Here is a 14,948-nt window from a genome sequence, read left to right on the forward strand (position 1 = left end):
TGTGCGACGGAAAACACAAATTTCAAGATATTCTTGATTAAATCAATTTTAAAATGTAATGTAATATGTTTTGCTTGTGCACAATCCTTATTCGCATTCACCCAAATTGAAGTAATTCAAAATAGTTTATTTAGGAAAAAACTGATATCTTATTGTAGATAATAAATGTCAGAGAAACAAAAAATAATCTGGTCTAAAGTATCAGCTATGTATGACCAAAGCAGGGAATACGTTTTGCCTTGTTCGAGCATTATCAGATAAATCCAATAAATACTCAATGAAACCAAGTAAAAAGATCGGTTTGCCTTAAATCTGTCTAAACGTAAAACAATGCAATCAAGACGTTTGGGTCTAAACAAAAAAAAACGCCACAATTTAATAACTTAAATTTAAGGTGACATCCAATGACAAACTTAGCAACAACAATCGTTAACGTTAGCTACCGTAAAAAGGAACAGACGAAAAAGACGAAAAATAAACGATAGATGCTAATGACAACGAGTAGTACCGTTATAGACGGCGTTAGCGTTACTGGCTTTATTAAAACTAAGATGCTTTTCAAATAAAACCTGATCGTTACCGATCTCCATATTTTCTGGTAAAACTAGCTCTCTCCCCTTGTCACAAGTGTCATGTGAAAATGAGAGACCGTAAACTCAGATAAACTGTAGCCTTTGATTCCTTGCATGTGCAGGACATTCTGTGCGTTTCATTTTACAAGCACGGAGGACGTCAAAAGGGACAGTTTGTGTTTCGTTGTTTCTAAATGTTTTCTTAAGGTGTTAGTTATTTTCAATTATTAGAAAAACATCCCAAATGGTTAGAAATTGTCTTTGTGATTCATAATTAACATGTTTAATATAACCACATTGAATATATACTTGTATCCTTAGACGTACTTAAAATGTATTAATGGATTTAGGATTTATTGTATGTTATGATTATGGTCAAGTTCTTATTCTAAGCCTCTCTTGGCAATCTATTAAAGGCAGAATTGAAAGTAAAAAAAATTAGTTGAGATCGAGGAATCCTTTCTTCTGGTTCAGAGAGAGAGAGAGACTCATTCACCAACGCATTCCAAAGTAAACAGGTATCGTCCGTAGTCACCATTACCACAAATTCTGCGATACTTTATACTAATACCCCATAGGTATAGAAACAAACGATAAAGAGTAATCTGTAATCAGGGCAACAACTATGTGCTGCTGCACGAGTCCAGGCAATCTCCTCAACCATATGGTACGACCACCATGCAGGTGAGATTCTTCGACGGCGATTGGATTATCAAATCGGATAGGGCGCCGCAACATCCCGCGACGCGTGAAGAAATAATGATGGCCCTGGAAAACGTAACCAACATACTCATCAAGCTCGAATACAACGAGGGCATCCTCAATACCACCCTGTCGAATATCGAAATGGATTCCGCCGCGAAACCGGACAGCGGGCTGGGTACGGCAAACTACGTCGAGGAGTGCTCCTGCCCTGTTGGCTACACTGGTTTCTCCTGCGAGGTAGAATCTCATCGTTTGGTGGACGGATATGTGGTATGTTAATTTCCAGAGCTGCGCAAGTGGGTACGTGAGACACGAATCTGGACCATGGCTCGGTCAATGCTATCGGGAGCCGCCGGTATGTCCGCAGGGTAGTTACTACGACGGCACCGACTGTCAGATTTGTCCGTGTCCGCACACGAACCCCAGTAACCAGTAAGTAAAATCGTGTTTGTGGTATATAGGTTGAATGGACAACAAGAGTGCTGTGGATTTTATGAATGATGTTGGAGGAATGAAAAAAAAATTATATAAAAAGTTATGCGAAACTGATTAACTTGGAGTATTGCAGATGAGATGTAAAACAATGAGCAGTAAGGTGTGTGACTTTCGATGTGTGGTTATCGCGGTGAAGTGTGAGTTTAAATATGAATATCTGAGTGCCTTAAATAATCACCCATCAATAAATAATACAAATAAATAAACAAATACTATTTATCAATGTTCTGGAGTCCTCTTGTGCCGGTTCTACTCTGTAACTGCTTAAATATTGTTTGAGGGAGACGGAGTTAAGGGAGGGACGTCAACATTATTTCGGATGATTGCCATTTAGTAAAAGGTAAAGACCTGAGTCGCTTTTCAGTTTGTTTGGTTGTCTAGAGACTTCTAATGATTATCAGATTTGATTTCTGGTATCAGATTGGAGTTCGATAACTGCTACTAAGTTTATTTGTACTAAGTCTTTTTCATTATCTTTTAACCAAGCGATATTTTCCGGCCTACTGAAATCTAGACAACCAAACAATCTCAACGGAGACTCAGGTCTTTCAACCAATATGGGAATCATTCATTTCAGACCACGTTCATGTTCGCTCTTTAGCTCCGCCCCCTCAAACAGTAAATAGGAAGGTACCGAGTAGAATGCAAGCCAGTTTATGATATGGTGTGAAGGAGCCTACAGTAAGAGTAATATCCTGCACCTCGATTCAAAGTTACATTTTTAAACCATTTTGAAAAAAAATAAACAAAGCCTCTAAATTGCTGATCAGCCATTGCAAGGTCGTGGGATATCCCAACATAATTAAAATGTTACATCATTTCTATGTCAGGTAGAATTTGGAATACTGCAACTTGGATTAAGAATTATTAATATTTTATGGAAGAAATTGGAAGAATTAAAAATAAAATTGTAAGATATCTTCAATTTAAAACTTGTGGCATCTATCCAATTTTTTCATAGTATACGGATTTCATTCGAATTCAGCAACACTACAACAAAGACGTCTACAACACTACTGTGTGCTTAATTTATATATTTTTTTTTGTATAATTTATTTTTTCTCTAGTTAAAGTATTATCAAGGTTCAACAGAAATTGCTTCTATTTATCTAAGGCTAAAACGAATGTAATGCTTTTTTCTCCAACCTACGGAATGGTGAACTCGGTTTATGAACATTGATTTTTCTAATAATATTCATATTCTTCTGTGCTTCAACATTATTTTTTATCTTTTTTTTTTAGTTGAAATTGTAGTTTTTTTTCTTATTGTAGGGTAGTGAAAACAGTTTTTTTTGTGGTTTACACATTGCAGGGTTGCGATAACTTGTTACTAGGGCCTATAAGTCTTTGGGTAATATTTTTTAGAATTTTGATCTGCCATTGCTAAATTGTACTGTTGAAACGTCTAAATAAATAAGTAATAGACAATTTAAAAATTTTGGGAAGACGTATTACCATGACATTTGCACCATAGACGTACCTATAATTGGCTTTTAGATTCGCTCGGACCTGTCACCTCGGATCCGACGGAAACGTAGTCTGTGACTGCCAAGCAGGTTACGTCGGTCTAAGATGCGAACAATGCGACAGGGGTTATTCGGGCAACCCCTTAGTGACGGGAGATTTTTGTCGCCCGGAGAGTCACTGCAGCATCGAAGGATCAACCGGGACCGACGTTGACGGTAGATGTGTGTGCAAGGTATGTCATCCTAATTGTACGATGTAAGTGTGATTCGATTAAAAATGTAACCCTTATTTTTTGCTCTCTGTGCGTTGCGCGTTCAATCGATTATCGGTGAGTGAACTTTCCCTACACACAAAAATTAAGACACCTTTAAGATGAAGATGGAATGTTGCCGCAAACTTCCTTGAAGCGTTATATTAAAAATAAACTCGGCAACATTACATTTCTGCTTATCGTCTACACTGTAGAGGGTGACCCGTTTATGAGGCACCACTGCCTTATCCAAAGAACTAGAAGAGATTGAACAAAAAGTTAAATACAAAAGTTGTTAAAATTAATTTGACTTTCATTTATTATATACTAGAGTTATTTCAAATGTATGTAAATATTGATTTAGAAGGAGGTGTTCAGCAATGTATATATAACAGTATTTAAACGCAGCGTTTCGAAATAATTGACGTTCATCTTCATTATTGGCCCGATTTGTAAACTGATTTTTCTAAGTGTTTCAATATTTGCGTATAAAAAAGATTCGCTTCGCAAAACTTGCATTTTAAATTAAAAAAAAATTCACATTGTTGACGCATTATCAGTTTCCAATTTTTTTTTCATTGCAAACCCAAGTATATTAGGCTACGTCTAGATAGATTACTGAAAAACGAATTCAACTATATATAATATTAGGAGTCTAAAAATCACCTGAATTATTGGTCATTATCTTCAGTATGGAGATTATTCTCCAAAATGATTTACAAAGCACATTTTCGAGCAATGACTGTAAAAAATGAATATACGTGATACATTTAATTATGAATTTTGATGAAGTATTAGTGCCCCCATTAAAAACAAATGATTTATAAAATGGAAGTTAAAAACTTAAAAAACATCTATTAAGGATTCTCCAACATTATTAGAACAATCAACAATTATTTAAGAAGATGTTCTATATGACCTCCATTTTGGGCAATATATGAAATGTATGTATACTGAAGTCCTTTAGGTATTTGGTCTCTGTGGTTGCACTAGATCTTTAAAAGTACCCCATAAAAAAATTTAGTGTGTTGACCAATTCGTTCCCTGTACATACTTCAAGATACTATGACAGGACTATAACGGTAAGGAGTACCATCTTGTTGCCAAAGTAAATTTCCTCGTGTTTCCGCTAGTATTAAATCACCAATTTCGCAGCAATTGATGATACCGCCTGGAATTTAAATTACCTTCAAAAAATACTGGTTTAAAAATTTAGTTTTTCTGGATCGCCTACGATCGATTTGTTAATTTCAATGACATTTTTCTTGCTTTTCGGTTTTCACTGAATTAGTCAGTCCATATTATGTCATCAAAAATATTTTCTTGTAAATTTCAATCCATTAAAATATTGCACCTTCACAAACTTCCATTTATTAAATCGGAGGCAACGTCGCAGCGTTGTTCTTTTAATATTGAGATTCAAAGATGCTTGCATGGTGGTTGTTTCCGGACTGTCTTCAAATTGCAATACAATAACTAGCGGCTTTTCTTGACTAGGTATCTGACGATAGATTTTGTTAAATGTTTTTTCGCTGCAATGGCAATTTATCCATGCAGTTTCTATGCTTCACTTTTATTTCTTAATAAATAACATACAATATAAATTTTCTCTTCCATAGTAAACATTATGAACGAAAAAAAATTAACTAATTAAGAAAAATATATAATACTGTAAATATTTGATGACGGAAACGTCAAAATTGTTTATTATTAAAAGAATAATTTTTGCTGTCAAGACTTGCTATCGCATAATTCATAGCTATTGGAGAATTGAAGCTGCACGTTTTAAATGTATGTATTCTGAGTGAATTTTATTTGCTCGGTACTGATAATAATTCAGAAACGGTGATTAGTAGAGCCCTCATGATGCGCGAAATATGGCAACACTGTAAGATTTTTTCATTTAAAAATACAACTTTTGCAAAATAGGTAAATGACAATTGCATCTTTATGTACACGTAAAGAGAATTTGAAAAAATTGCAATCAATCTATCTAAATGAGTATTAATTACTATAAATCAGTATTAATAAGCTTTGTTCCATTTGGAATAAAAAAGGTGGTGGTGGCCACGGCGAAACGAGTGACGCTGTATATATGAAAAATATAAAAAATGAAGAGTACACATTCAATACTAACTTTTTGTTTAATTTCTTTTAGTAGTAAAGGACGGTGTCGCACTGTACAGCCACTGTACACCATTCCCCACTAACATTTTTCGCAAATTAAGGTTTAATTATATGGTTATATGGTTAAAGGTTTTTTTTATGAGCGACTTACTAGAAACCTTAGCTTCTATAACAGTTTTTATAGTAGTATGAGTAAACAATTAGTGTTTTGTAGACCATCCACTAAATACCAAACTACTTTAGGTTTTGCAATATTGCATCGTTATCTTTATCTAAGAAAGCTTTTCTGTTGGTTACTTCTGATTTTTTAAAAAACTTACTACGAAACCTTGAAGACCTTACTATATAAATGTTACTTTTCCTCTGTAAAAGCACTTAATAAATATTCTCCATGAAACACAAAGTTTGCTATAAAATATTTTCGTGTTTACAAAAATATATTACCGGCTATGTGCTAGGCTGGTAAAGTAACACCGTGTTAGGTTCTAATGCCGTGTTTTAACAATTTCTCTCATTTCTACAATTTTAAAAGGGCAAATAAATTTTATAAAAGTCTCGAAAGTGTTTAATATTTCTCGAAAGTCCATACTAGCTTGCCAATAAGGTCCCAAAAAGCGAAACTGGTAAAAATGGCATCCTTTTATATGGCGCTAATTCTTCCGTTGTTTCGGGTTAGTAAAGACCCACAAGGAGAAAAGAGACAATTGCCTTTTGAGCAATATTACTTAAACTTGAAAAAAATGCGATTAAAAAATGTAACCAAATTGCAAAAAATACATTTATTCAAAACAAGGTCGCGTAAGTTTTAAGAAGGTTAGAATATAAAATATAAACACTGTAAGGAGGTTTGACAATCTTAATAAAAATGCACTTGCCAGTGTAACGGAAACCTCTTACATGGGGAGTAAAAGTTATATGCTATATTTAAAAAAAGAAACAAAAGCATTTTGCGAACAATTGTTAGTTGGGTTCATTCCCCGTTTAACGGCTTTGTTCACTACATTTACGCTTCAGGAATTCACTCACGGTCCATCTTGTAACCAATGCAAGCCCAACACGTTCTACTTGAGCACCAGAAACCAGTTCGGCTGCATATCGTGCTTCTGCATGGGTGTGACTCAGCAGTGTTCCAGTTCAAACTGGTACAGGGATACGGTAAGCCCTATCTCTAAACGCTAGGTACCTATAAGTTAACTCTTCCTTATTCCCAGCTGAGCTCGTACTTCACAACATCAACGCTAGAATTTAAACTAGTAGAAGATATCGACAAAGAAGCTCCTATCTCATTGGGCATTCGTCTCGACAAAGACAGCAGGGAGATAGCTTACAGTTCGTTCTCCAGACCGAACGTGTATTATTGGTCTCTGCCTAGGAAGTACTTGGGAGACAAAGTAACGTCTTACGGTGGGTACCTTAGGTACACCATCAGGAATACCCCGGTGCCAGGCGGCGCCAGTTCCAGGAACAACGCTCCAGATGTCGAACTAGTTAGCGTAAGTATATTTTTGGCTTATTAAGCAACTACGTGCAATAAGTGAATTTTTCATAGAAATAATATATGCGCAGTGGAAATTTGAAGTACCTCTGTTTTTTTTCTCTTTGCAAGTAATTGTCATGCAAAAATATGTTGTTTTTTTTACTTAGGCCAACAACATCAACCTGTTGCATTTTTCAAGCAACGCGTCCTCGTCGTCCAACTCTCAAACATTTGTCGTGCCTCTTTTGGAGCAATATTGGCAGAGAAACGACGGCCTAAGAACCGACAGGGAACACCTACTGATGGCTTTGGCCGACGTCAGTGCCATCTACATCAAGGCGACATACTTTACCAACACGCAAGAAGCGGCGTAAGTTGTGCTTTTTACCAGTTATTTAGCGGCCTAGGTATTTGTCCCCATTGTTGCTAATAATCTCTTAATATTTTTAACGACAGAGACAGCAAGAACTCAAGTTTGTATTATGGTAAGGGGTGTTTTTTTTTCAATGTATAGAACTTCAAGTTGCAATAAAACAACGATGGATTATTGGATTGACATGAATTTTATTTATCCGAAAGATAATCTTGTGGCATTACATTTTAAATATGACCGCCACGGCTGGCGCGAAAGTAGTCCAATCTGCAATAACACGGCGAATGTTGTCTTCCAAATGGTCAAGCGTTTGTGGCTTATCCGCATAGACCAATGAAAGAGTTAGTAATCATAGCTCTATACCAATCACCATTGAATGTAACGTTCTGACCATCATCGTTTTTGAAGAAGTAAGGACCAATGATTCCACCAGCCCATAAAGCGCACCAAACAGTCAGTTTTTCTGGATGTAACGGTGTTTCGACATACACTTGAGGATTAGCTCCAAATGCGGCAGTTTTGTTTGTTGACGTAGCCATTCAACCAGAAGTGCGCTTCATCGCTAAACAAAATTCGCTTATGAAAATCGTGAACAACGGCAATCTCGTTTTGGGCCCATTCGACGAATCTACGCCTTATTTGATGATCGTTGGGCTTCAATTCTTGCACGAGTTGGATTTTGTAAGCACGTAAACCAAGATCGTTCCGCAAAATCTTCCATAAAGTGGATGGGCACAGATCCAATTCCTGTGCTCGATGGCGAATGGACTTATTCGGGTCTTCCTCAATGCTACGCTCTACAGCAGCAATAGCTTCTTCTGTACGTACTGTACGGCATCTCTGGGGATGCGAGTTATCAATAAGAGTAAACGTGGTGCGAAAACGTTCTATGGTTAATCCAATTAACTGCTCTGATGGACGATTTTGGCGACGATAAAATGGAAGTAGTGCGCGATACGTATTCCGCACAGAACCATTATTTTCGAAATAAAATTGCACTATTTGCAAGCGTTGTTCAGGCGTGAGTCTATTCATGATGAATTGCCAAACCAAACTGAGAATAAATCACTTGACAGATGTTAAATCGGTCGCCATCTTGAACAGTAATGCCAACTTAACTTCTATAAATCGAAAAAAAAAAACACCCATTATTATAGTTACTTTCTCCTGATTTTCCAGATTACTGTTTGACCAAACCGTATTGGCTTAGAATAGGTGTGCTGCTTAAAATGCTGGAACTGTTTGAAAATATATTCAAATTTGATTTTAAAAAAGTTTTTGTGTTTCAAGTAAGTGTATCTAAAAAATTAAAAATTAAAAATCGATTGTGTAGGCAAATTTTTGAGAAATAAGTCAGAATTTGTGAGAAACATGTGAGAGTTTCTAACTTGAGTCAGAGTTATTGAGAAAAAAATCAGATTTATTACATAGTTCATATGTCAGAATTTCTGATTTAGTATAAAATTTCGGAGGAACAAATCAGAATTTCTGAAATAAATCACGACATCCGATATGCATTCTGCATTAAAAATTTAGATCCATAATACAGTTGTAATTATTCACATTATAATGTGTAGGATACCCGGTTTTCTAATTTGAGAAATAAGTCAGAATTTCGGAGAAATATGTCACAGTTTGTGTTTTGAACCCATTTCTGATATAAGCATTTCGTAATGACATTCTTAGATATAGAATGGTCAATCTCTAAACTAGAGGTACTAGAAACCAAAATATTATGATTTGAAGATACAATCTTTAAATTAATTGATAAAGTTTTTATGGCATGATGATGATTCAATGTGATTGAATATTCAATTTTTCATATAAAGACCGTCTAACTCTGTAGGTTTTTGAGGTATTTGCAGTAAGAAAGAACCAATAACTAATGATCATAATTTTGGTAATAATAGTGAAAAAAAAAACTTCCAATCAAATGTTGTAAATTTCACAATATTGTGCTGTTTAGGCCTTCAATTTAGAGATTGCCCATTTTTTATGAATCACCCTATATATCTTCGTGTCAGAAATTCTGATATTTTTCTCACAAGTTCTTACTTGTTCTTAAAAAATTTGGCTAATTAAACTAAAACTTATATTTTATTTTTGGTGACCCGTCGACACTTTCACAGTTTTCCAACATATGACATGTAACATGTTAAATAGCAACTGCATGTCAAATGCCACTGAATGTCGACTTTCCTTTAGATTGATGAATGTGTCGCTCGACATCGCATCGGAACGCAATACCGGATCTTTCGAACGCGCCCTCGAAGTCGAGCAGTGTTACTGTCCAACAGGATACGCCGGACTTTCCTGCGAAGACTGCGCATATGGCTATACCAGATCAGGTGACGGCATCTACCTGGAACTATGCGTACCGTGCGAGTGTAACGGTTACTCGAACGACTGCGACCCAGAAATAGGAGTTTGCAGAGTACGTCGTCGCCGACCTTTGGTTAAGATTAGCAGTACGTGAACTTTTTTTTTCAGAATTGCAGGGATAATACGTATGGCGAACATTGCGATCTGTGTCGGCCAGGTTACGTGGGCGATCCCGCCAGAGGACAACCTTGCATCCCCCGTTCCGACGAGCCCGCGCCATGTTCCTGCGACGAGAGAGGTGCCGCGTACTCGGAATGCAGGAATGGAATATGCCAATGCAAGGTAGACCCATTTCGAAATTTTAATTTTACATGAACAATGCCTATAGGGTATATCTGACAATTCCACTTTCCACACTATCCCAGGAATGCAATAAAATCATTAGCAAGATTCCTTTACCATAGAAATTGTGATTTTAGTTTTGTTCCTGTGTTGGTTGCTGACGTTTCGCCAGTCATGTCGTTGGCTTCTTCGAAACGTAACTGATTTGCATTCTACTCGGCACCCGCTTATGTTTGTTTGTTTGCTATCCATACTCTGATTTTTGTTCTGTAGAAGTTTTATTATATGCAAGAATAAGATTTGATGTCCGGTTTCGTGATTATTACTTCATCTTTTGAACAGTTTATTTCCAATACTTTTACATGATTTTTTTTTAAGTTAGTTAATGTTCTTTTTCCCATCATTCCAATGTATTCTTTGTCGCATATACATGGAATGCTGTAAACTCCAGGTGTCTTAAACAGATTTTTGTTTTCTTCTGTATCAGAATTATTAGAACTCCTCACGATTCTAAAATTCCTCGTTTATACGAACTCTTCTCCACCTATTGTTAGCACCATTGGCACTCCAGCCTATTCTCTAGTAAAATATCGTTGTACACGGAAAACTGATAGTTTCGTGCTTAATTTGTTTGAATTCATAGTGCAATTACATACCCGTTACACTATATATAAGTCCCTTTTCCTAAAACTCTTAAAATGAAATCAGAGATATTAATTCCGAAAATCTGAAATCAAATTTTCTCATCTTAATTGAACAATGCTGTTCTCGGAGAATTTTTTTTGAACGGTCAAATTAGTGAACATATATCAGTTCTTTATCGTCGCAAATAAGACTTTAAGATGAGAGCCCTCGACATTTTCCATCTAAAACTAAAACCAAGGATGATCATACTTTTGTTATTTGGCCCTATGGTCCAGACTTACTCCCAGAATTTCTTAACCTATACATCCTAACATACCATTGAACTTGAAACTAAAGTCTCCTATTTGTAGACCAATACCTTAATGCATTTTCATATCACCATCTGACCTAAAAAACATTGGTTATCAACTGTCTTGTTTACCGGGCAGTAAAACTATCTCAACCTGGATCAGCAAACAAATTAACACACACCTATTATCTGCTCTTCTCTCAAATAATTTTCATATCAAACGCAAGACTTAAATTCAAACTTAAATTCAAAAGAGTCAAAATATATCGACTTGTATAAAAGAATGTTCAAATGCCTTAAGATTACCATAAACTCAACGGCAGTTGCCGAATCTAATCATGAGACCGGACATCAAATTTTATTCGATGAAACTAAAATTCTTGCATGAAATCATTTTTTTTTACAAAAGTTCTATAATCAGTGGTAGTCTCTACACAACCAATCTTAATCGCGTCTCAGTTCTTACCATTCACCAATTTGAGAGAGTGCATTTCAAGATATAAAATATTTGAGATCTGTGTTTTATTTCTTCATTTTTGACATGCAATGTGTGCGAAATAACAAATTTGAAGTTCGTACTGTTCTGTCGCAGTAAAACAAAATTTTGAAATGAGCAATATGTGTTGCTAAGTTCTCTATATATTACTTGACAGTGAAATTAAGCAATTTTAATTATATGTAAGAATTATTGAAAATAATACTGATTGAATAACCGATTTACTTTATTTTATTGGCAAAAATCAAAGACAAAAAACTAGTATAATCCTTTCAGATTCTATAATTAATCTTATAAATAAATAAAATAATTTTAATATATTGATAAACCATGAACCTTTTGCCCCTATTATTGTATATAGTTGAAATTGCCTTTTAATATTCAATGAAATCATAAAACGTGTAGGGTGGCATTCAAAAAAGTAGTATTGATTTACCATACGCGGAACGTGGCAACGTTGTACCCATGTTCGTCACTTCAAATTTCTATTTGGCATATATAAAAATTGAAAAGTATTAAAATTATTCTCTCCAGGACAGTTTTTATTTGTGTCAAAAAATAAAGGCAACCGCATCTCGATGAGAAACGTCATAAATGGTTGAACTAGTGTGTGCCATTTTGCAATATAGAGGTTGCTATTATTATTTTGAAAAAGCTTTAAACAAAATAGTCATAGTGTTTTAAAGTGAGTTAAGAACATGGTATCTATAAATACTAGCGAGCTGGATCTTGGCTTCGAGCTAAATAATGACAAATCATCAATAATTTCACTTCTGAAGGAGCATTGCGGAGAAACTTGTCAAGAAAATCCTGATTTGCGTTTTCTTTAAGAAGCCGGTACTCTCATTAGACCAGACCAAGGCAGCAATTGTGAAAAATAATTTGAGAGTAACTGTCGTAGCGTCAAATAGTGTTTTACTATTCTTAAACGATATGATGTGTATCAAAAAGTTCCCAAAATCTTGATAAGATTGTTTTGGTGTTCTTGTTGAACCGGCACAATTAATTTGGGTCTAAAATAATTAAACAAGAAAAAAGGGTTTTTAATCAATTTCAACTAGTAAAATTTGTTCGTCAGCCGAACGTGGAAGGTCCGTCTTGCGACAGATGTCGTAACGGTACCTTCGGTCTGGACGCCGTAAGCATCGACGGTTGCGAGTTCTGCTTCTGTTCGGGCGTGTCGAGCGAATGTAGCGAGAGCAACTTCTACGTCGAACAAATCCCAGTGACGATCCTCGAAGATCACGGTTTCACGCTGACCGACCAGTACTACCGCCAGAGAATCGCCTCTGGTTTCAATCTAAACCCGTCCCTTAACGAAATCGGCTTCAATTTCGCACCTAGTCAACGCGAAAGAATGTACTGGTCTCTCCCAAGCATCTTTACCGGCAACAAGTTAAAGTCGTACGGCGGCAAGCTCGAGTTTATGCAGAGATACCTCGACTTCCCTCACGCCACTTACGTGCCAGACAAAGACGTCATCATTACGGGCAACAGCGTCGTCGTCTACTGGACCAATCCTCAAGACCTGAGACCGGAAATCGTCAATAGCGTGTCTATAAGGTTGCATCCCAGTGCGGGATGGTACCGATTGGATCAGAATCGCGCTCCAAGACCGGCGTCTCGGGAAGACCTGCTCATCGTTCTGGCGAATATTGAAACGATCCTCGTAAGGGCCACGTTGTCAACCGATACTTCCAGCACGTATTTGAGCGATATCACTTTAGACACTGCCGTGGACATCAATACAGGCAAACCCAGGGCTTCGACCATTGAGGTTTGCAGGTAAGTACTTTGCTATTTTTTCAATCTCCCTCCACTGCTTGTTCTTCTCAAGGTACAGTTTTCATTTAGTGAAGGTTGGATACCGATCTCGGTATATCCCATTCGATCATTTGCAGCTTGAAACAAGGTCGGAGTGTTTAAGCCTCCTCTCTCGCTTATTCTTACGCCAGGAGTGTGTTTTTCTCCCAATACGATGTCGTCACGCAATCTCACCTTCCACTATCCATTAAAAAGGCCGCATTATATGGCCACCGCAGGTGGTTTTTCTTTTTTTGATAATTATTTCCTGTTGTGATCTTCTCAATATTGCGCACTCGGTAACATGTGCTGTGTGTATGTAACATAGAATAGCACAGAAGATGTTTTAGGTTGTCAGGGTCGAAGTTGCAACAATTTTTAACCATTTTATTTTTTTTTTCATTTATTACTGTCCTTGGTGAAAGCACACGTGATTTACATATAAAATGGTCTTATCAACTTTTATACTGAGTCCTAGTTTATCTCCCGTTGTAGTTAATTTGTTTAGCAACGGTTAGAGTTCTTCCATATCATCTGTTAATGATCTGTCCGTTAACTTTAATACCATCTGTTTCATCCTGTAGAGTGTAGAGCATCCGAGAAAAACAACGGTAAAATTGTTTCTCCACATTTCTGGAAGCTTCCCTAGTTCGCAAGTTTTCACGGAAACCGAACTACGAGATTAATTTGTATCTTGTTCTCATTTTCTATGTGGTCTTGCTTGAATAATAAAAAAAAATTAAATAACTGGCTCATCATATTTATTAGACTATACTCCATCGCAGTTTCTCGCTTGGATTTTAGCGAACTCTATTATTTATTACACCAGTTTTTTAAATATGATTAAAAACTTTCACAACAGTCTCCATATATATTTCATCCAACAATTTTATTATTTCCATTTTAATTTTCTCCGAACCTACACTATTACCCATTATATACTTCTTGATAGCTCGCTTTACATCGTCTTTGAGAATTTCTGATGCTGTCTCTCATTCTCTTGTTATATTCCAGTCCCTTGAATCTACTTACCTTAATCTGATCACCCGTTAAATTTCATGCTCGAGTTCCATGAAATCTCGGACTTTGTTCTCGGCGACCTCGGAGTTAATGTAACCCCATAAAAAAGTTACATGGAGCCAAACCAAACGATCTAGGTGGGTAGACGTAGTACAATGTTTCTATTGAAGTATCGTCCTGTTGGAACCAAAAATAATCAATTGAGGCAATAGGAAATTTGTGCGCATTGCTCAACAACGAAGTCCATTAACAGTGCATTTCCTTCTCCGTCGTCAAAAAATCGTAACTCTTGAAGAATGTCATTTCTTCTCCGTGAATTATTCTTGAGTTCTCAGATTCCCATGTTTTGCCAAAGTTATTGAGATGAAAATGTGTTTCATCGCTGAAAATTATGCGGGTCTCTTATGCAAGATCCATATCAACTGATTTTAAAAAATGTATATTATATTCGTCGTGCTCTTTTATGCCACCACTTTAAAATGATTTTAAATTGGGCTTCCTAACCATCTTTACAACTTTTGTATTTACCATTTTCTCATAACTTTTTGAACCAATCAGATAAAAT

General features: G+C 36.2%; 1 protein-coding gene across 9 annotated transcripts in view; it reads left to right on the forward strand.

Annotated features, from left to right (window-relative positions):
* LOC132696963 (basement membrane-specific heparan sulfate proteoglycan core protein) overlaps window positions 1–14,948 on the forward strand; it is a 571,468-nt gene that overhangs the window by 490,213 nt on the left and 66,307 nt on the right. For all 9 annotated transcript variants that reach the window (XM_060662152.1, XM_060662157.1, XM_060662158.1 and 6 more), the window contains 9 exons: window positions 1,188–1,514; window positions 1,564–1,709; window positions 3,270–3,471; window positions 6,631–6,771; window positions 6,828–7,109; window positions 7,261–7,463; window positions 9,672–9,900; window positions 9,957–10,130; window positions 12,639–13,345. In XM_060662152.1, the coding sequence (XP_060518135.1) occupies window positions 1,188–1,514; window positions 1,564–1,709; window positions 3,270–3,471; window positions 6,631–6,771; window positions 6,828–7,109; window positions 7,261–7,463; window positions 9,672–9,900; window positions 9,957–10,130; window positions 12,639–13,345 (2,411 nt within the window). The remainder of the gene's footprint in view (window positions 1–1,187; window positions 1,515–1,563; window positions 1,710–3,269; window positions 3,472–6,630; window positions 6,772–6,827; window positions 7,110–7,260; window positions 7,464–9,671; window positions 9,901–9,956; window positions 10,131–12,638; window positions 13,346–14,948) is intronic.

Source organism: Cylas formicarius, unplaced genomic scaffold, assembly GCF_029955315.1.
Source record: "Cylas formicarius isolate icCylForm1 unplaced genomic scaffold, icCylForm1.1 PGA_scaffold_1__22_contigs__length_36826433, whole genome shotgun sequence".
Classification (NCBI taxonomy): Eukaryota; Metazoa; Arthropoda; class Insecta; order Coleoptera; family Brentidae; genus Cylas; species Cylas formicarius.